We start from the raw sequence: 22,772 nt of genomic DNA, 5'->3' as shown, positions 1-22,772 counted from the left end.
GGTAAAAAGTAGCACAAGAGCTTCTCTATGCTTGCACTGCTCACCCTGTCCTGACAATCGCTATGGATGAACCCCAGATTCCTCCCTCATTGGATCATCAGCCCAACCATTACTGGCGAATACATGACTGCTAGCTCAGACACTATCTCCTAAGTGAACACAAGTAGATTTATTTTGCTTGTATAATAATAAGTGCAAATGAAAAGTTTCTAAAAGTCTGAACAGGCCTTGGTAAGCAATAAAGCAGCGTCACCTCAATGAAATTTGTGAGCTTTATAGAAAAAAAAAAATGTCAAAGCTGCTTCTCTTCTGATTTACATGTCCAGTTACTAGTTCCCCAGCCACAGAAATGATCATAATGTGTCTTGCTTATGTCCTGTGTTCTAGTCAATTATATTTTCAGAACTTGTGATTCTCAGGTGAAAGTTATTGAGTTTTCTCATTTATACATTGTAAAGGTGATGGATGGGCAGTTGAAGGATTTCAAGTGTTCTGCCTCAGGAGCAGTTGGGAAAACTACAGTACATTAGTTTTGGTTATATAATTTATTGGGATTTCTTCTTCAGGTAGACTTCAGTAAATTATACAGTCATGGAACCATCTGTATTTAATTAACTTAAAATTACTTTCTGAGTCCTGTTTTTACCTATGCATCTCCATCCACACACTACAAATAACCTATATTTCATTAAAAAATCACATTCTAAAATTAAGTTAGTTTTTACTTTCTTGCTTAGTGAAATATTTCTGTCAGCTCACTATGAAAATGGAGGGGGTAAGTTAGCATGCTCTTAGCTCTTGTATAGAATTTATTATTCTTGCCTACAACTCTCAGGTGCTGTGGTGCTAAGGTAATAGCACACTATTCAAGCAGCCTATTCACAAACACGCACTTTAAGAAAATCAGGAAAAGTCCACCTGGAGATGGAAATTTTACTTTTGCTTTGGAAGGAAGTATTCCACTAATATTAAAACAAAACAAAAATCAAAGGCCAGAAATTATAGCTTACTAGTATTAACAGAGCCAGGGATAGTAACACACGCCGGAAATCCCACCACTGGGGGACTTGAAATGAAGATTGCACTCAGCTCTGGACAGCATGGGTTAAACAGTGAATTCCAAACAAACAAACAAACAAACAAACAAAAAACCTGGGCTTCAAAATGAGACCCTGTCTTAAAAATAGTCCTTAATAAAAACTCCTAAGAAGTTATTGAGTCAAAGAAATATATTCATATTTATGAGGATATTTTAAGCTACAGTTATATCATTTCTGAAAACCAGGTACTAGTTTTTATCACCACAATCAGAAGACACTACCCCACATGGACTTTTTTAAATTGACATTTACATTTGTTTTACATTTCAATTTAAATGGGTCTTGTAACCACCCATAAGAGTGTTTTATCATTAAATTTCAAGGGATAAAAAAAGTTGAGACAAACAATGTGTCTTAGTACTTTCCTAAAGCTTCGATAGATATCCATGACAAAGAGGGACTAGGAGAGAGGAGGGTTCTTTGTCCTACTGTGTACAATACAGCTGGGAGAAAAACAAAGGCAGGAACTCAAGGCAGGAACTGAAGCACCATGGAGGAACACTGCTTACTGCCTTGCTCATCCTGGCTTGCTCAGCTTGCGTTCTTATACCACCCCCCCCCCCCCAGCGATGGCACAGCCCAGAGTAAGTTGGGCTCTCTTACCTATAGAAATTAAGAAAACACCCCACAGATATACCTACAAGTCAATCCCATAGAGGCAACTCATCCACTGAGGTCTCCCTTCCCATCTGAAGCTATTTATGACACAGATTCAATCCCAGGTCTATACCTGTGATTGTTCTCTAGTGTTCTTTTATAAGCCAGATAGCATGTGCTGTAGCTACCGTATGCCCTATAGCTGTTCTGCACTGTGGCTGCTGCGTGCTCCTGCAGATATTAAGGCATGATGTGGGGAAGAATGTGGGGAAGGGGATGACACAGGAGCCTAGGTGTTCAGGGGCAATACAGGTATCTTTCAGAACAGGGTATCAGCTGGGTGAAGGTTCAGGGGATAGGTCACTATGACTGCCTGTGTATCACTTGTCCTTATCTAAGTTGGTACTGTCTGCCAAGGCTGCCTATTTACAAGGTCTATATCTACTCAGGCTGGTAGATTTCCACAAAAGCTGCCTGTTTACAATGGCTTATAGCTATCTGTTTCAGTGTTTTTCCACAGAGACCCAGGACTTTGTGTTAGCAGGCATGTATGCCAGGCCTATTGCTGATTTTAGGCTTATGGCTGATTTTAGGCCTTCAGTGTATAAGCAAGGCTGCCCCTGACATCTCCTCCCTTCTTCAAATATAGAAGGGCCATGGCGATTTTAATCTTGCCAAGCGGGGATAGAGCCTTGACCTCCAGTAATTGAAGGGGACCTTGTAATGGCTCCGGTCCTCCTCTTGAAGACCCCCATACTCAGGAGACCCTTCCTCAAGCCTCCGGATTGCGACCACCCAAAAATCACAAGAAACCATACCTGGATGCAATCAGCAGAGGTTTATTAGGGGAGGAGCCGGCGGTCAAAAACGACAAGCTCTTTAGCTCCAAGAGCAGGGTTTTTGGCCACGTATAGTGGGTTAAAGGATCTTTTATAGCAGGGGGTGGGGGGAGGAAGGCATTTTCGCGCGCTTATACATGATTGGTTGTTTTACAAATTTTGAACATAGCACTGGGAAGACCAAGGGAGGGGTAACCAAGAACAGTGGAACATTTCAGAGAATCTAGCCCAAATGATAGCATCTTTATCTGTAGTCAGGAATGCCTTCCTGCCTTGAGCGAGGCTTGGGGAATGTTATCCAGCAAGTGACCTTCACCTGGAATGTGAAGGCCTGAAATCTTATTTTCAGTTCCGAATTCTGTAAGGCGAAAAATCTACACATATTTCATAAAATGGCCTTTATAATTTTTCACTCTACACTGTCATTGTCCAGTGAGGCATGAGGGAGGGCCTTATTTCTTTCTCTTTTTTTGTTTTGTTTTGTTTAATTGGGTATTATATTTACATTTCAGATTTTATCCCCTTATCCCACTTCCTCCCACCACCCAGAAAACTTCTATTCCATCCCTCCTCCTCATGCTTCTATGAGGCTGTGCTCCCACCTATCCCCCACCCCCACTACCCCTCCCGACCCTCACATCCCCCCCACTCTGTGTTCGTTTTTCATGGGACCAAGAATCTCCTCTCCCACCTATGCCTGACAAGGCCATTCTCCCTTACATATACTACTGGAATCATGGGTCCCTCCCTATGTGCTCCCAGGCTGGTGGTTTAGACCCTGGGGAGCTCTGGTTGGTTGGTATTGTTGCTTTCTTCATGGGGTCACAAACCCTTTCTGCTCCTTCAGTCTTCTCTCTAACTTCTCCATTGGGAAACCCTTGATCAGATCAGTGGTTAGCTGTGAGCATCTTCCTCTGAATGTGTCAGTCTCTGGCAGACCTCTAAGGAGACAGCTATATCATGTTCTTGACAGAATGCACTTCCAGCCATCCATATCAGTGTCTAGCTTAGGGGGATGGATACCCAGGTGGAATGGTCATGGCCCCTCCTTCAGTTTCTGTCCCATGTTTTGTTTCCATATTTGCTCCCTTGAGTATTTTTGTTACTTGTTCTAAGTAGAACTGAGGCATCCCGAGGGCTTTATTTCTAAAGAGACAAAAAAAAAAAAAAAAAATCTGATCCCCCCCCCCTGCATCCGGCTTTGAAACTAGCACCTGATTTGGATAGGGATAACACTATTTTATATGGTCCCTGCTCTCTTGACTCACAGGGGCAAGGAAGAGGGAGAACATAGGTGAGATATGAGCCCCTGAGGAGGCACTAGTGACCTCAACCTGAGTAAATTAGTCCACCTTTTGCAGTCTAAAATGGCTTCAACCTCTGCTCTTCAGCTTGATACCAGTATAGACTTGAGCTAATTAGCCTCTTTGGGTATCACCTTTTGCTTATCTGTAATAAAGCTTACATCATCCAAAAGTACCTGTAATTCATACGAAGCAACTGACAACTAGTAGCCAATATTCTTTGGTATTCTTGACAATTCGTAAATTACATCCTGCATGAGAATATTACACACAGAGATGAAAATACACAGAAGAACAGATATTTACTAGTAAAAGGCATGTTGCCTCTTTCTTTACAGTTAACCTGACTCTATGGTAGCTTGTTGTAATTATTTCTTTCCATCTGCCCAGTGCTTTTAGAGTTTTAGAGTGAGTAAACCTCTTCAGCAGCTTATTTATTTGGTTGTTAACATAATCCTGTGATTTATAGAGTCTCGACATATTGGACACGTAATACTGGTGGGATGTAATCCTCCACCATATAAGCTATAGCATGTGAAGAGAAAAGCCGTGAGTTGAGCAAGGCTTTTCTACCTACAAATCCAGGCTCTTTTAAAAAGAAAATCTATAGCCAGATGGATGGCATCACATTTGAAAAGACTAGACACCTGTCTTTTCTGATGCCCCCTGTCCTGGGGCTGCCACTCACTCCCGTGATTCAGCCTAAATCCTCCCCACCACAGAGCTTCTGCTACTGTTGATAATCATGGCTTATACCATAACTTTCTGCTCTCTCAACTCCTTCATAGCCAGTGCTGCTAAGGACCCCGTGCATCAACAGAAATCATCTGTAGACTAGGTGTTGTGAAGGCCAGCTGTCAGAGGACAGAGATACAGAGGCACAGAATGCAACTGACCTACATGATAGGAAAGGAACTACAGCAGAGGTCCTTGTTGTACATGCTTCTCAACAAAAGTTTTATCTGAGGATGAGGGCACAGCTTCCCATCTACAGACTTCATCTTCTCACAACACCCGTTAATTTAACCCTCTCTAAACGAACCTCTCTTTCTTTCCATCAAATAAAGCATCCTGATCAATGCATTGAGCATCATTCCCTCTGTATGAAAACCTATTCAGGCCTATAGACTCTGGGGAAGAGAAATGAGAATAAATACATTCATAAACAAGATTGTGAGAAGTAAAAAAAGAAAGAAGCATGTAAATTTAAAACACCAAAACTACTTATCTACGTAAGTACTGGGCACATTTTAAAAACATAAATAAGGCAGCTAAGCTGGGCTTTCTTTTGTCTGGAATAATGTTTTATTAATTCTTTAAGAAATTTAGATAATGCATTTTGTTCATATTCAAGTTCTTTCCACATTCTTCCTATATTCTAATAAGGGCCCCAAAGTCAGTTATTAGAGATTGTGATCAAAATGTTGATCAAAGACTTGAAAGCAAAGATAAATAAATTGTGTGTCTTTGTGGAGGCACATCTTTTTAAAGCTCTTGTGTAGTGAGAATATTGGGAATATTTGAGAATATTGAGAAATATTGGGAATAATTGAGAATATTGAGAAAGAGCCCTCTTGTCTAAACCACCAGCCTGGGAGCACATAGGGAGGGACCCATGACTCCATCTGTACATGAAGGGGAGGATGGCCTTGTCTGGCATAGGTGGGAGAGGAGATTCTTGACCCCATGAAGGATGAACACCAAGTGGGGGAGGGGGAATTCGAGGGTGGGGAGGTGGGAGTGGGGGGGTACGTGGGGGCACATCTTCATAGAAGCATGAGAAGGGGGGATGAGATAGGAGGTTCCTGGGTGGTGAGGGGAAGGAGGTTAGGGGATAAAATCTGAAATGTAAATATAATATCCAATAAAAAAAGAAAGAGCCCTCTTCCTCCCTCTCCCCCTTCCCTTCCCTCCCCCGCATCTATCTCTCTCTCTCTCTCTCTCTCTCTCTCTCTCTCTCTCTCTCTGTCCAGCCTAGTATTGCTGACTTAGCAGTGAACTATTGAGGTCTGCCCCACCTCCACTGCATAGCTATAGCCATATTGTATCATTTATGCCAGCTGTTTTATATTGTTGTTGTAACATACTTCCAGTCATACCATGTTATGTTCTGTTTGTTCTGAGGTTTGTTCATCTTAAGAAATTTGACAACTGTCAGCTCCACTTAGGACCAATCAGAATAAAGGTCAGAACTGTTTTGTCTATCTGGCTAAAATAACTTGAGTCAGAGTTGACCACCAGACAGCACTTCCTATACATGTGCATGAGTGCACTGTATTTATTTTTTATCTTTATAAACCTGCCCTGAGAAATGTTCAGGGTCACAGCCTCAGCCCCCAAATTCTGAGCCACATACAACCATGATCAACCACTATTAGGGTGTGTTTCAATAAACTATCCTTGTCTGACTAAAATCGGTGTTCCTATGGGCACACACACACACATACACATACAAGTTAAGAAAATAAATCTTTAAAAATAAACAAATGAAAGTGAACAAATAAATTTAGTTAATATATCTTCCTGCCCTGGAAAATTGTCATACAGCTTAAACTCCAAAGTATGTAATGTCTTATAAAGTAGTCAGATCACTAAGGGTGCGGTCAATGGCATGATAGATAAAAGAAATTGACTCAGGTGCTCCATACTCAGGACAGAGAAGGAAGCATCTTGATCCAGCAGAAATGGACATTGACAGAGGAGATTAGGAAAGTCTAAACCATCTTAATTTTTTTATCAGAAAGAACGATTATGCTAAAAGTAAAGAAAATTTATTCTAAAAGTATTCTTTATATTCACAACAATTTAAATATGACTTTAAAAACTAATCCTATCTTGATTACAAAATGCACCCTTTTTTATCTGCATTCTTAAATCTCTGTAGAGGAAAGAGATTTTTTTGTACTCTTGAAACAGAACTGTAAGACAACTGATAGAAATCAGCAGAGTGTAAAGATTCCTCTAGTGAAATCATTAAAATTAAAGCCAGTACAGAGATCCATCCTAGACTGGGTCTAGCCACTCATGTATAACAATTCAAAATAAATTATTTCTAAATGGTGTCCAGAGCTAACATGGACCCTGTGCTCACCGGGTTCCAGTTTGTCTTGCTGAGTCACATAAGTCTGTGCCTCTGGAAGGATGTGTTGACTAATGAGTCCCATGAGATGTGACTTATATAACATGGCTCTGACAGTCTCCTGCCCAGTGCTTTTCCATTTTTCCCAGTTACTCAGCAAAGAAGCATTGTGAATTATAGTATTAAGTCAAAAATGACACCGAAGGGTGAGCTACAGGAGAATTTGTTGGAAAGGCCCAAGGCTATGACATCAGTTCAGAATCATAACACCAATGATTTCATAGAACAGACAGTGTTGCAGGTACTTTAGCTATTTTTGTGGGTATGTAAATACCTGACAGTTTTTTTTTGACACTTCTCCTTGTTAAAAGTTCGGGTCTATATTGCTTCCTCTCAAATCTGGAGCCATGTTGCTCAAAACCATTAGGCAGAGGGAGAAATGTTATTATCTAGGTTGAAAAAGATCCATAGCTTCTACCAGATTCTACTGTTGTACTTGCTCCTAGTGAAGTGAGCAAAAAAAAAAATCTGATTGCCCTAAGACCCCCACTTAAGAAAGGAATATGCCATATTCCTTCTAATGGAGAGTGCAAGCCCCCAGCTGTGAGCCTGTATGCGCCACTGCCACGCCCATGTTCCAAAAGAGCAGAGCACTGTTGTGCTCAGGCCTCCCAGTCTCCTGACTCACATATCATGAGCACAGTAAAAATGGATGATTTTTGCTGCTGATATTTGGCCTAATCATTTGTTATGCAACAGCAGAAAACACACTGATGCATTCCAGTCTCACAACATCCCCCAGAATGAATAATCTTATTCATTGCAATTTTTGTAGCTTACTATAAAACCAGGCATCATTATAATAATTTCATGCAAAGATATTATCACACTTGGCGCCCATTCAGCCTCCCATTACCCTTTTTTGAGACCCTTTATTCAGTTTTGTCCCCACCTCCAATGGTCCTCCTACTCTGATGTCATAATATACATTCCTATGTGTGTCTGTCTGTCTGTGTACATGTATATATATATATATATATATATATATATATATATATATATTCATATTTGTGTGTGTGTTCTACATAGAAACAAAATGACACATGTCATCTGGACTATTTCACTTTAATGATAGCCTTAGATCCATACAAATGATGTAGCTTTATTCTTCTTTATGGATGAATTATATATAAGAATTAGATTTTCTTTTTTTATTCATTTTTATATGACAAAACTAACCCCCAGAGATGCTTTGTGGAAATCTCAACATGAGATTGGCTGGTGAGAATCACAAGGTCAGACAAAAATAGTCAAGGTCCAAGACATAGCTCTTAAGTATCTTTGAGTGAGTTTTATCATCCCTGAACTTCTTTCTAACTTGGATCTTGACCTCACAACCCTTTGTCCCAGCTTCAGTCAGCTCTATAAATATTATGTACACTGCTTCCTGCCAATCCTTTTGCACATAACTTTAAAAGTGATCCAGAACTTTCCTAATGGTGCTTATGACATATGTCATATTCCTGGACATATGTCATATTCCTGGACATATGTCCAGGGAATGGAGAGAAACTAAAACCTTTCAAGGCAAGATAAACTTTCCCAGTCCTCCTTTCTGCAGGCACTCTTCTGGGAGGCAGGTCTTTTGAGAAGTGTTCACAGGAAACAGTGCTCAGATCAAGTGATAATCTGCATTACCAAACTGATGTGTTAGATGTTACCTTGTTGTGTTACCATCCTACCGATGGTACCTTGGACTCTACCTGCTCTATTTTTGTCTCACTCTTATCCACTTTGATTATGCTCCCTAATAAGAAGTAACAGACAGAGCATCACTTCAAGCTATGCTTCTGAAAAGCTGGAACAAAGGCAGTATAAAAATATGTTGCCATTCAGTTCTTAGCTACGTGAAATATGTGGCATCGTTTTTGCAAATTTAATCTTAAAAAATAAATAACACTATAATTCTGAAATCTGAAAAATTTTATTTTGCTGAACATTAAGTAATGAAACTTTTTTATACATTGATATGTAGAGCAAGAGTCATACATGTTACATGCTAAATATTTCATTTTGGGAATGCATCAGAAGCATGTGTATTAAAATGAGTCTCTCTACCCAAGAACATAGTAAACTTTTTGATTTCTTTTTTTGATTACATAATAAGATTGTATTGGGTCTGGTACCCAGATGAGGATGCTGAAGTCAGCAGCCCTGTATCCCAAAAGACTCCGTATATATAGAGTAAGGGGGCAGGAGAAGATGTACAACATGAAGGCAGATCATAGAAAGCCCTGTTGCCTGTAGTAAGAAGCTAAGATGAGGATAGATCATAGATGGATGCAAGACACATAAGGTATATCTACTTCTCCCACTTGGTAATAGATTTTAACCTCACACTCTAGGGCTACAATATCCGTGTAATTATTCTCACACACTTCTGACTCTTACACACATGATACAGTCACCATGTTCCACCTTCAACTTTGCAGGTATTACCATTGACTTAATGAGGAGGGGGTGGGGGTCCTTTACCAAACTGTTTCAGTGGATTACTTATAAATACCTTTTAAAATATTATCATCTCTCATACACTTACATTAAAGCATTCCAAACTGGGTTTACCGAAGCAATCTTTTCTGAGAACTCAGCCAACGGTTCTCCTCTATTCAGCTTATCTGCCAAGAATGTTTATTTTTGTACACATCTAGCAGCTTGGCATCTGGCTAATGTCAAAACACACTCTCTTCTATGAGAGAGACTAGCCTTAGGGGCTGATATATATTTAAATTGCTCTTCCAATTTCTTCTTGCATGATTATGAAAGTCCCGCAACTTCTTAACTCTTTTGATCTCACTTGAGGCCACCTATTGGAAAGTACTACAATATATACAATACCTCTCACAGTGAGATATTCATAGCTCTCATGGATACAGAGATCTATCATTTACTATGGTGATTGCTAGTGATCAGAAAACTGGTTCTCGACTTTCTTCCAACATTGGTCACCTGAATTGAGAAGTAACATGTGAAAGGATATAACATAGACAATACATCTGGAGACAGCATGCTGCTTCCTAAAAGGTAAAAGAGTTGGGGTGTGGGCTCAGTGGCCATCTGAGGAGGAAACCATAATGGTAATATTGATTCCCCCAATAAGATGTTGCTTTGGTAACTGATGTTGACAGTGCTGGTTATAGATTTCTCTCATGCTCCTCATGACTCACTACCACAAGGGCACTCAGGAATGGAGAATGACGTTAACTCTTCTTCAACTTCTATCACCAACAGCACAATCCTTTCTGACCTTGAGCATGTTTCATGAGTGTGACTCAGAGCATTTCCTCGAACACCCCAACTACCAGACACTCCACTATGCTAGAAAGTTGGATCAGAACTTTGAAGCCAGGCTGTACAGTTTTTAACCTCACCTCATAATGTCACATAACACAATCTTTCTGTTGCTCAGTTTTTCCTTCTTTGAGTATTGATTTTTTTTATCATATTGTATTGTTTCACTGAACATAAACCTGTATATATAACATACACTTGAAAACTCTACCCTCACCATCAAACTCATTGTTAGAAAACGACTGTTAGTCAGCTCAGCTAACAGAGGTCATCAAGCCTGAATGCTTATCGACTATCTTCTTTCTTTACTTGATAACAGCCTCTGCCATTCTTACTTTATAATTTTCAATCACAGGAATTGTTTCCTTTCCAGGAGAAAAAAAGCCAAATGCACACCAGATATTATATCCTTCAGGAATTGTTTATTAATTATCCTTGCCTCAGACGTTTCCCTTTCTCCAACAGTGCCCTATCTAACAACTTTCTTGCCCATGAACATCATAGTAAAATACTCTCAGTACAGCAACTTTGAAAAACAATTCGCCTTCTTCCTTTCTCCTTCTCGTTCTTTTGTGACAGTCTGACCAGTGTATCATTTTTGCTGCAGCTGCCTGTAAACTCATTATGTGGAACAAAAACTGGTCTTAAACTTGTGACAATCCTGCTTCTACCTTCTGAGTAATGGCGTGCTGGGTCTATGCCACCACAGCCTACGATGTTCCCTACAAAGTTAATCAGTTTTATTATAGAATTCAGAAATTAGGTTTTTAGAACATAGAACCAATCATGTTGAAAACTCTTATCTGCAAACAGCCTACATGAAAGTATTTGTCACAACTTAATTTACAATGGTCAAAAATGAAAACAACTGAAATGCTCTTCTGAAGGAGACACTAGGTCCTTGTGCTCACAGAGAAGCACTAGGAAAATCCAGAATGTTAAACACATGGGGTTGTCTCTTCAAAGGGAGAAATGTATATCCTATTTTTCCATCCAGAAGTCTGAGAATGGATGTGGTTAATGGTCTAATAATCTCTAGGTGACCAGGCCAAGCCTGCTCCCATCCTGACTTTGTTTGTCTCAATCTATGACACTGTCCTCCCCCAGACCCTTAAAATGATGTGTTTATGTTGACCCCATTTCCTCTATTAATCTATAGAGCATATCTTTACGGAAGACATCACTTGTACTTTACAAGAGTTTCAGTATAGTCATGTCCTAAGGATTTTATGAACATGGGATTGAGTTAATTATCATCAGGAAATGTTTTTCCAAATTGTGCTGGGCTTAAATATGCCTAGAGTAAACTATTCAAGGTCAAACTCTCAAAGTTTGAACCAACTCCAGCTACAGAGTTGTATTGAACCCAACCGCCTTCTTCTCTATCCTGGATCGAGAGTTTGGTGGTCGCAGAGACCTTGTTGTTACAGAGACTTCATTGTTACAGTGGATCATGTTTGGTAAGACAAGAAAATTGGTTATCAAGAGACTAAGACTGGAGAAAATTTCAACAGGCACACACACACACACACACACACACACCACACACAAATGTGAAACAGCCTGTCTGAAAAACCCACATAGTGTGTGATATTCTGGGTAAAGCAAAACTCTCCAGGCAGTAAAAACATCTATGGTTGTTAGGGGTGAGAGGAGGGAAGGAAAGATAGATAAATGGATAGGCTGAGCGTGGGAGAACCTAGCCAATGAAATTGTGTTACATGCTACAGTAATGATGAATGTGTGGCATTATTGGACAAAACATAGAACTGTACTATATAAACAATCGGCACTATTATAAACTATGAATTTAGTTAATAATAATGTGCTGACATTAGCTAGTAAATAATAGAGATTACATCACAATAATGTAGTGTTAATAATAGGAAAAAACTATGGGCGGAGAGTAAAGGAGAGAATGCGAACTTGGAAGTATCTGTTGAATTTTTTTTTTATTAGCTTGAAACTTCTCTAAAACACAAAGCGTATTAGTATTGTTAAATACAGAAGTTTTGTATAAACCATCTCATAGCATTCTAGGTAGAGTTTCATTGAGTTTCTAGGAGAAAACATGTGTGAACAGAAAAGAATGGGAGTCTTTGTGGCTACTTTCGAAATCTGCTAGAGGACATTATTTTAGCCTAAATTCTCTCCTTTTGACACCATCCTTTCTTATCATATACTAAAGCTGATATCTTCTGTATTTCCAAATCAAGTCCATCTTTTATCTCCTGTATATTGACCTGACTCTCATCTACTCTCATGTTTCAGTGACTTTCTATATAATACTAACCACAACATTGGCCTTTCTACCATGTCATCTGAAATCCACATGTTCCTGTGTAGTTGTCTCCTCGTGGTGATCACCGGAATTTACTGTGAAGAACTCATTAATATCCCACAATCACCACCACAGACTCAGGCACATGCCCTTGCCTATTTTTTTTTTTTTTTTTCGTTTTAAATGAAATCTCTATCTAGTTAGTTGTCAAAACTTGAAATTTTGGTTGGTATTTTCTTATGGCAGCATAGTCAATAGACTACTAACATCTCGTTGTCATTAGAGACCTTGGCACACCTTTTCGTTTTCATAGGGTATATATCTAGCACTTAGTGGGTTAGAGCCAAAACCATCTAGTTCAAACCTTAAGTGCTTTGCCACTGCTGGTTTTCCACCTCCACCCTATACCCACTTGTCTATCACACCCTATCGTGTCTAGCTTGTAATCTTGTGTCATGACATTGACTTGGGCTCTCAAAGAACACTTTTCTAGTTCCCCTATTTACCTTTTTTCACATCAACCACACACAAAGAACCTTTTCATTTCACTGGCAGGAAGCTTCCTTTCCAGCAACCAATACCTGCCTGTATTTTCTTCCTTGTTTTCTGCTCACTGAACCTGTGCTCATGTTTAGTATAAAAATCTTCTCTCCATATGTCTGTCTTCCTGTAAACACTGGGAGCCTTTTGTGAACAGGAGTCAACATAAATATAGTTCCTGGTATAAATAGACTTAATAAATATTCATCAAATACATTTTATCTGGTCTCTATCTCAGTATGTTTTAAGATCTATATTTTGCGGGGTGTGCATTTCTATAATCCTGGCACTCAGAAGACTGAGATGGGGGGGTTGGGTAGCTGAGTGTTTGAGGGAAGCTTGGGTTCCCTAGCAAAACACTATCTGAAGTAAAATATTTATTTTTAGATTCTTATTAAAAGATAACTTCAAGAAAGTAAATAAAAAGTTTATTTCTGGGTCTTTAAGATCACTTTGTATCATAGAGTTTTCTCCATATAATCTATGCGTGTTGTTAACAGAGAATGTCATGTCCTACCTCCTAAGATAAAGGCCTAAGATCTGACTTGTCATTTCAAGTTGTACACTCTGTTCAAATAACATTTTGACTATGTTTTGCTGCTGTTTTATGTTGCTTGTTTTCTTTTCTTTTGATTGTTTGCAGGTAGATAAATCTACAGCATTGGTTTTGTAGTCGGGCTGCATCATCCAACCTCACCTCACCCCTACTTGCTCAATGTTAGATAATACTTGTTAAAGGAACACAGCTATAAATTATGTGGACGTTTGATACACGGAAGGGAAGTGGCAGCTATCACCAGTAAGAACAAGATCACCAAAGTGCATTTAACAACCTAAAATAACCCCTGCTTCGCGTGATTCAAACATTGCCTCTCAATTTACAACTACCTGAAACGCATAGGTGGGTGGTTTGTCCCACCCTGCTTTGGTAAATCAAGCCTGGTAGACTTCTTCGCAGTTATCAGTATAAAACAAATTCTCACATAGGAAAACTTCTCAGTTTCCTCCCACTTGCCAAACCTGCCTCCTGCCCTGATTTCATTTTCTAGCGATTCCCCCCTGCCTTCTTCCTGCTAAGCCCGAGATGGACTGCTGACCTCTTTGCAAGAGGTGCGAATGATGCCAGAGTTAGTGACTGCTCTGCGGCTCTCCAAAGCTCCTCCTCCCCAGAGGTCGACAGTCCTTCGGACGCAGAGGTTGGGAAGCAGGACAGGGGACACTGCTGGGGTGCACTCCGAGAGGAGCAAGCAGAACCCTGGGTGCCGAAGAGGCCGCGCGGGGGACCGGCGTGCCCGTGCCATGCGGAGCGTGGACTCCCGCGGCCACCCCGCAGCTGCAGCCCCGGCCCCCGGCTCTGCTCCGCGGCTGGGCTGCCCGGCGCGGGCCGCTGTCCACAGTGGGAGGTGCTGAAAGCAGGGCGCGGGGGCGGCGGGCCGGCCGGCTGCTCCGAGCGCCCCCCTCTGCGCCGCGCCGCTCCTCCGGCCCTCCCCTCCTCCATCAGCCATGTTCCGCGCGCGGGGAGGGCTGGGGGAAGGGGCGAGAGCCGGGGGCCAGCGGCGAGGAGAGCCGCCTCTGCCTCGGGGAAGGAGGGGATGAGAGCTGGGGGGAGCAGCGCGACGAGGAGGCGGCGGCGGCCGGCGAGGAACCCGCGCTGGGTTCTGCGGTAGGACTCCCGGGAGCCACCATCATGGTGAAGAGGAAGAGCTCCGAGGGCCAGGAGCAGGACGGCGGCCGCGGCATCCCTCTGCCCATCCAGACCTTCCTGTGGCGGCAAACCAGGTGAGGGGCGCCGGGCAAAGGGTGGCGCTCGGGGGGGTCGCCGGGTCGTCGCCACCGCAACCAACCCTGCCACTGAGGCCGCGCCGCAGCCTGCAGCTAGCAACGTCTCTGGGGTGGAAAGACAGCCCTCTGCACCCACTTAAAAGCACGCATGAAAAATACAGATAGATCTCACTGAAGTTTGACAACAAGCAGATTGGCAGTTTTCTAATAAATATATACATTATTGAGAGGGTAGGGGTGGGAGGGCAGAGAGGCTGGGCAGAGGGGGCTGGGAGCTAGGAAGGTAATTGGGACTGGTTCCGCTTGTGCCTCCAATTCCCTGTCCATCTCCTGCTGTAATCCCTGCCTGGTGACCTGTTGTTTTCTAGCGTGTTTGGCATGTCTGCTGTGCCCACTTGTTAACCATGTTTGCTTGGATTCAGCCAGCCTCGTCTTCATGGTTAAAGCCCCTGGGCAAAATGATTTTTTGATAGATTTCTTTCACCTGGCCAGGCCTGACACCCCGGCCAATAAATAGTAAAAGGCTTTCTCGTTATTTTAGAAATTGAGTTCATATAAAAATAAGATGCTGGGAATTATGACCCATATCCGAGCCCATTTTTCAGTTTTTAAGATACCTGCATGCATGGGGGATGCACCACTTCTGACCATGGGCAGTTTAGAATCCAGCTAAGTAAAAGTCTTCAAAATAAGAGTGGCATGGGAAATTATACAGAGCCAGGTCTTTTTTGTGTGTATGTAATTAATGTGTAAAAGCAAATGTTGTCACCTATCCAGCACCTGCTCATCAACAAGCTACACGGAAGCATGAAGTCTGAGTTTTGTCGCGGCATGCCCTATTCATTTAAAAATGTGTCGTAGTGATGCCTTAAAAAATAGTTTTGCTCATGTTTATAACAAAAACCTTTACTAATTTTTCAGTGCATTTTTGAGGCCTAAACTGGGGAAGCAATATGAAGCCTCTTGTGTGGTACGTGATTCTCACCATTTAATGATTATTTCCATATTCTCTCTGTGTGATAATTTACCCCCGAGGAAAGACTGAATCATATTAACTCCACAAGTTAATTCAACTGACAAATATCAGTGAGCATTTACCATGTACCAGACATAGTTTTGTACTGTTGGGGTAGGGCAAGGATGTAAACAAAGCACAGAGTTTACAAGCTAGCATGAGGCAGAAAGACCACAGACGAGCATATACACAAAATACTTAATCAGATAGATGGTGAGAAGCACTGTGGAGAAAAGTAACCAAGCACATCAGAAGAGTTGTGCTGGGAGGGGTTATTTTATAGGCAGTGAGTGGATACGGCTTAATTGCTAGTGTGATGCATGGGCAGAGACACAAGGCGTGCAGCAGGGTATCCCATACCTTGAGATGAGAGCCAAGAGAAACACAAAGGATCTTAGCATCAAGTGTGAATAAGTGTGAATCAAGTGTGAATAAGCCAGTGTAATGGGAGTGATTGACAGGGCAGTGGAAGGGAAGGTAGAGAGGGAAGAACTAGGCTCAGGAGGGACTTTTAGGGAAGATTAAAAATCAAATAGTTATTCAACAAAACAGAGACAACTACGTGCTAGTTATTCATGCAGTGAATGACTGCGGAGTACTTAAAAAAACTTAACAAGCAATTCTGTACTCTTATGTCTTGCATACATTCTGCAGGTATGAAGTGAATGATCTAAAATCATCATGAAAATAATGCTATCAATATTTATGCAGAATGAAGTGGAATTGTCCTGAGGTTGTAAAGGAATCCCATAGCCTTATGAGATCTATTTTGCAAACTGAGAAAATAAGACATGAAATCATGACGCAAAAGTGAAATGGATTTTAACAGATCCACAGATGGCTGTAGATCCTGTTTAGTATAGTGGGAAAGTGTAAAGCTGTCTATCTCCATGCTGCCGAGCGTATTTGTATGTAGCTGTACGGGTGGTCCTCTAGTATGGACTTCTGAAATATGAGATCCACAAACCATGGTGCAAATCAGCTGGAGAGTTAAGCACATGTGCACACATGCACAGAAACATGGAGGCATTGGCTTTATTGAGTTGTGACAAGAATACATACAAACATGTCTTTCTTGTCTGTATTGCCAGTGGAATTTCTTGTATCAGAGTTATTACAATAGTTTAACACTTTAAGCCCATCCTTAAATCATGCCGACACTCAGGCTTAAAATAACCAAGACTTTTCTCTGTTCTTAGTAGAGATATATCTGATGTTTTTTTTTAAAGGGCTCACAAAATACCAAGTTGTTATGTTTCATACATGGATAAGTAGATAAATAGGGAAGGGAGAAAATCAATTATCAGTGAAGGACAGATCTCTGGAGTTTCATAAGTTATTAAAGGTTACATTAGCAGTATGTAAGAAGAAATGACATTAGCTACTCACAGTTCCTTGAGATTGTGAGATTGGGCAATTCATTCTCTTTGACATATCCGTGTAGTCTCATTTATAAAAGTCAGGATTTTTTGTTGTTTCGTTTTTGTCGTTGTTTTAAGTAAGAAAAGAAGTTCTCATTAGATAATCCCTGTACAAAGTCGATTTTGCCAAATATCATAATAGTTACAGGAATACAGTAGCATATGAAGGGTTTATGTTACAACCCTCTACAAAACAATTGCACAAGTGTGTTGACCAGTTAGACCACTGCACATAAATAAGTCCTTCTAAGTTAAATATATATTGACTTTGTTCCAATAGCTGGTCAATATCGAAAACAAAACAAAGGAAAACGTGTATAGATCAAACTGGTTTCTTGTAGTTTTCTTTACTTTCTGAATCCATACTTGACAAGGATAGACAATTTATTGAAACACAAGGCAAAGATGGCTCATTTGGTGCTGTTTCCCTCCTCTCCCTTCCTGGTTTAGTTAAGGAGTTCCTTTTATGCATCATTGCTTTGAAGATGAAATGAGTCTGTGGCCCCAAATCAGATTTCTTGAATTAGTCTCCTATCTCAGTTAACACCGCTTGAACACAATGACATAAATTCCTTTTCTCAAGATACTTTCATAAAACACATTTTGATTTGGTCCTGAGCTGTGACAACTGCTTTGAATACTCTAGCAACATTTTTATAAAATATATTATTAATATAATATTAAATTATAAATATTATAATTTTATATATGAATGCTTATGTATATATGATATAGTATATAAAATAAATATTATATTGTAAATAAACATAAGATATAATATATCTTGACAACAAATGGCTTGCTGTGTGAAGAAGTATATTTTAACAGATATAAAAATAAAGATCATTTCAGAATGCAGACAATACACCTTGGGTCCAAAGCCTACAAACTGACAACTGACAATGACTTATGGTTGACTCACTGCAGGTCAGTGTATGCCTGGCAATAGTAGGAGTACTCCCTAAAATGTGAGGTCTATAATTATCTTTCAGGATATGCAGTGTTTTAGCATTGATTTTTAATAGTCTCCAATTCTTTATTTTGTATGCTTTTTAAACATTGAAATCTGCAGTCCTTTGAACGAGTGTTGGTGGAGAACAAGCTGCATGGCCTGTCCCCGGCCCTCTCTGAAGCCATCCAGAGCATTTCCAGATGGGAGCTAGTGCAGGCTGCCCTCCCTCATGTTCTCCACTGCACTGCAACCCTGCTATCAAACAGGAACAAACTAGGTGGGCGTTCTAGCATTGTTGAATTATGTTGTCCTTTATGTTCAATGTGTACAAGAACACGTGCTATGTAGTTACTACCATCCAGGCACTGTGCATGCATTATCTCATAGAAGCATAGAATTGCCTTGTTATCAATAGCATCATCATTGCCATTTACAGAAGGGAACAGGCTTCTTTGTTTTTAACTTTGCATATGTGATTGTACTCTTCACTTAGACAGTAACATAACACCAGGAACATCAGGTTAGCTAAATATTCTGACCCAGTCTGTGATTTACTATTTATTTCCCATTTTTAATGCAAGTGTGTTCATGAACTTGGCCTATACTCCTAAGGCAGTGGTTGTCAACCTTCCTGATGCTATGACCCCTTAATACAGTTTCTCGTGTTGTAGTGACCCTAACCATTAAAATTATTGTTGTTGCTGCTCCATAACTGTAGTTTTGTTGCTGTTATGAATTGTGATGTAAGTATTTTTGGAGATAAGAGATTTGCCAAGTGGGTTGTGAACCAGAAGTTGAAAACCACTGTCATAAGGCATTTCCTTGACCTCATTGCTTGCTCTCTCTGTCCTTCTCTCTCTTTCTCACTCTCTCTCTTTCTCTCTGTGTGTGTATTTGTGCATCTGTGTGTCTCTGTGTGTATAAATGATCATCTTCCAAATCACTTTTCTCATCTACTGATATATCTTAGCCATCTCTCCAATCTTAGAGGACTCACCTTTCATCTCATTCTCTCTGTATGGATTGTGTGTCTAGTTTGATGTTCCAGGGACCTTTCCAGGTCAGATCTAAAATAGAATACTTTTTATCTTCACTGTCTATGCTTTTCACCATGATAAGACAGACCATTTGGGGAAAACATTTGGGAATTTGACTGACAAAATATGGAAGCATGCTGTTCTGCAGAGATCTTAGCCAGAAAGAAAGAGCCCCAAATGGCAATGAGCCTTATAAATACTGGTTGCTTGAAGTTTGGAAGAATACAAGAGAGAATAGATGAAACATTCTTCCAGACCAAAGAATTATATCCACTATTCTGGGCACATAATTTACCTTTAGCTGACTGTGTGGTTGTCCCATGCAGGCCACCAGGATAAGCTGGGTGTTGCTGAAACAAAACTCCTTCATACCCTGCACTGGATGCTTCTAGAGGCCCCACAGGACTGCAACAATGATCAGTTTGGAGGTACAGACCGAGGCTCCAGCTGGGGCGGCAGCAGCAGCGCTTTCATCCACCAGATTGAGAACCAGGGTTCTCCCGGGCAGCCTTGCCGAAGCAGTTCTCATGATGAGGAAGAGAACAACAGAAGGAAGATCTTCCAGAACTCCATGGCCACCGTGGAGCTCTTCGTGTTTCTGTTTGCTCCTCTGGTGCACAGGATAAAGGTAAGTGGGAAGCTAACGTTACTCATGGTATGCCTCAAAAGTGACTGAGAGTGAGCATCGAGGATAATTTTATATTTGTTTGCCTATGTCTTTGAGTGATCTTGCAACAGCTTGGGAACTTTTACTTGTACCATAACCACTGACTATTACTTAAGAAACACAAGCCTCCACGTATCCCTTATCTACTCAAAAATCTTCAGTGTGTTTGCATATACTGGAAGACAGTGCTTCCCAAAATTAAACCTGTTAATTTACGTTCACTACGATTTATGGCTTAAGTTCTTTTCTTGGTTTATCCTGCTGTTAGTCCTTCCTGGCCACCTCAGGATGAAGCTCTGGGAGTTACAGGAGCCATTTATGAACATGCTCTTGCTGATTGTTCTGCATTCCTTTCCCTCCTCTCTTCCTCTCAAATTCAACTCCAATGCCATCATTTCCATGAAGCTTTTCCTTGGTTCTTCTCTGTGTAGACACAGTCTCCAGCTTCTGTCTCCATGCCTGTATTATAATACAGGATCCAGAACAGACGCTTCAATTTTTATGTGTCAAGACCTTTGACAGTGATATAAAGCAATTGAAATTTTATTTTAAAATACTTTAAATGCACAAAATAGAAAACACAGGGTTATATATTATAACAAGTATGGTAGCTTTCTAGATGTATGATCTCAGTTACATCATTTTTTCTCATGTCTCATTTGCCTAAAATTATAGATACCTCCAACACTGTTAAATATATGCAAAGACATACATATTGAATTCCATTTCGGTACCAAAATAAGAGATAAGCTATTCATATGCTTAGCTACCCTTCATTATTATAATCCTAATGAATAGATATGCTAGTCAGCAGTGAATATACAGAGGTGGATGGGACCATTGACAGTTACTATGAAGTACTGAATAAGTATCAGCTTCACGTCTCTCTTTTTTTTTAATGTTTATTGTTAAACACATTACTATTTTTAAGCTGGCCAATCAAGTTGTTTTAAGTTTTAACTTTCTGCTACTGAAAGTCATTTATAAGAGTCACTGAAGGGAAAGTATGTCTTAACTGAGATTATCCATCTTGCTTATATGACCTGTCAGTCCTGACTTCTGCTCACCTCTTCAGCCTCATTTCCCTCTGTTCACTAACCTTCAGGATTACTGCAGGCACATCCCCAGATGTCATAAACCTATTCTTATTTTCAGGTCTCTGAACTATTTTCCTTTTTTCCTTGAACATGGGGCTCTACCTTTACATTCTCGTGTGCCCATGTATTTTTTGTCATCTGTAATCTCATCACTGCCAGATGTCAACACATAAAGAGAGCTCTAGTATTTCACCCTGTGCTTTTCCTTAGCAATGGTCACTACCAGGAATTATTATATGTGTTTGAGAACATGTTTAATGGCTACTACTCACACGTGAACAGAGATTCTAAGTGAAGGGATACTGGGCTGCTGTTTTCCTAGGTTACAACTAGATTTCTAATGTCCAGATGGCTCTCAATAAGTGACTTTTGACTATCTCACTGAGAAAACCCAAGATGTTATCAGAAGCTGATCCAAAAAACAAAACAAAACAAAACAGCCATTGTGTGTCGATACATGGTCCTTGAAGATGAAGAGGACAAGGGAAATAGTTCCCTAAAAACAGACCATAGAGATGTCCAAGTGTCAATAAATAACATATGAATTGGAGAAATAGGTGTGTCCACAATGACTTTACTGTTATTTGGAGACATGCCTGAGAGACTTCTTGAAAGCAAATGACACTACATTATGAATTCAGTGCCTGGCAACGCCTGCCATGTGATAGTCAGTAATTCATTTTTAAGTCTATGTTTTATCAAGTATAAGTTGTACATCAGAACAAATTTGAAAGCCTTCTAAGGATAAACAACTTACAGTATTCCATCTAAAACATAGAAAGCCATTAACAAGGCATTGTTGTTTGAGTGTGAATGTTTTATTGTAACTAGTATTCTGTATTAATGGAAGACAGGTACTAAGTGCTCCTTAAATAGATATGACAGGGAAGCTTCCTGGAAAGCCTCCAAATTTAGCAAGGTCCTGAGAATGGAGCACTTACTAAGGGATCAGTATATAAGGACAGTATGTAGTGACAGAAACATTGTAAGTAACTGTTAATTATATTGCTAGAATAATTGATATGTTATCATTTTTATTGTTGTTTTCTAGATACTATAAAAATACAATTATTGAGTCAATAACTATGCCTACCAGGCTTTCTGTGTTTGAGAGTGATTTTTTTCTAAGTCACTGGAGATAAAAGATCTATAAATTAGTATTTCTTAGTGTTGACATTGTTGACATTTGGGGCATAATAATCCTGTTTTTGGACACTACTTCATGAATTGCAGAATGCTTAATACTATCTTGAACATCTACCTGCTAGGTGTCAGTTACATCCTCTCCTCCCTGAGTTATGACAACCACAAATGACTCCAGAGGTTACCAAGTGTGCCCAGTCCTGTGTGTGGTAGGAAACTGGTCTTGACTGAGACCAGCACCCTAGAGTTCTCATTTGCCTAGTAGCTATAGTGCTGTGTTGGGGTCTGGTTTTTCTGTATCTTTCTACCCTTCTGCCACTTAACAGCACTAGCCAGCCCTTTATTCTTCAAATTCCAGATCAACACCAGAGGCTATCTCTTCACTCCGTCCCCATGAGCTATAAATGTGTAGCTGTGTTTGTTTGTTTGTTTGATTTGTTCTTGGGTTTTATTTTTTGTGTTTTGTTTTTCCCATGGCCTTCCTGATTCAGGTCTTGCTGCATGGAATGCTCATAGTCTACCTTCTGTCTAGAAAAGAGTCCATCATCTAGGCTTAGAATCAATCTT

At 40.3% G+C, this 22,772-nt stretch overlaps 1 protein-coding gene across 1 annotated transcript in view; it reads left to right on the top strand.

Moving 5' to 3' along the window:
• Positions 1-14,640: 14,640 nt before the first annotated feature.
• Unc80 (unc-80 subunit of NALCN channel complex) overlaps positions 14,641-22,772 on the top strand; it is a 185,177-nt gene continuing 177,045 nt past the window's right edge. Inside the window, exons 1-4 of the mRNA XM_076932055.1 lie at positions 14,641-14,870; positions 15,795-15,843; positions 18,382-18,538; positions 19,625-19,926. Of these exons, the coding sequence (XP_076788170.1) occupies positions 14,779-14,870; positions 15,795-15,843; positions 18,382-18,538; positions 19,625-19,926 (600 nt within the window). The 5' untranslated portion in view covers positions 14,641-14,778. The remainder of the gene's footprint in view (positions 14,871-15,794; positions 15,844-18,381; positions 18,539-19,624; positions 19,927-22,772) is intronic.

This window comes from Arvicanthis niloticus, chromosome 3 (genome assembly GCF_011762505.2).
Source record: "Arvicanthis niloticus isolate mArvNil1 chromosome 3, mArvNil1.pat.X, whole genome shotgun sequence".
Lineage (NCBI taxonomy): Eukaryota > Metazoa > Chordata > Mammalia > Rodentia > Muridae > Arvicanthis > Arvicanthis niloticus.
The sequence above is the reverse complement of the archived record's forward strand: the minus strand, read 5'-3'. Positions and strand labels throughout refer to the sequence as shown.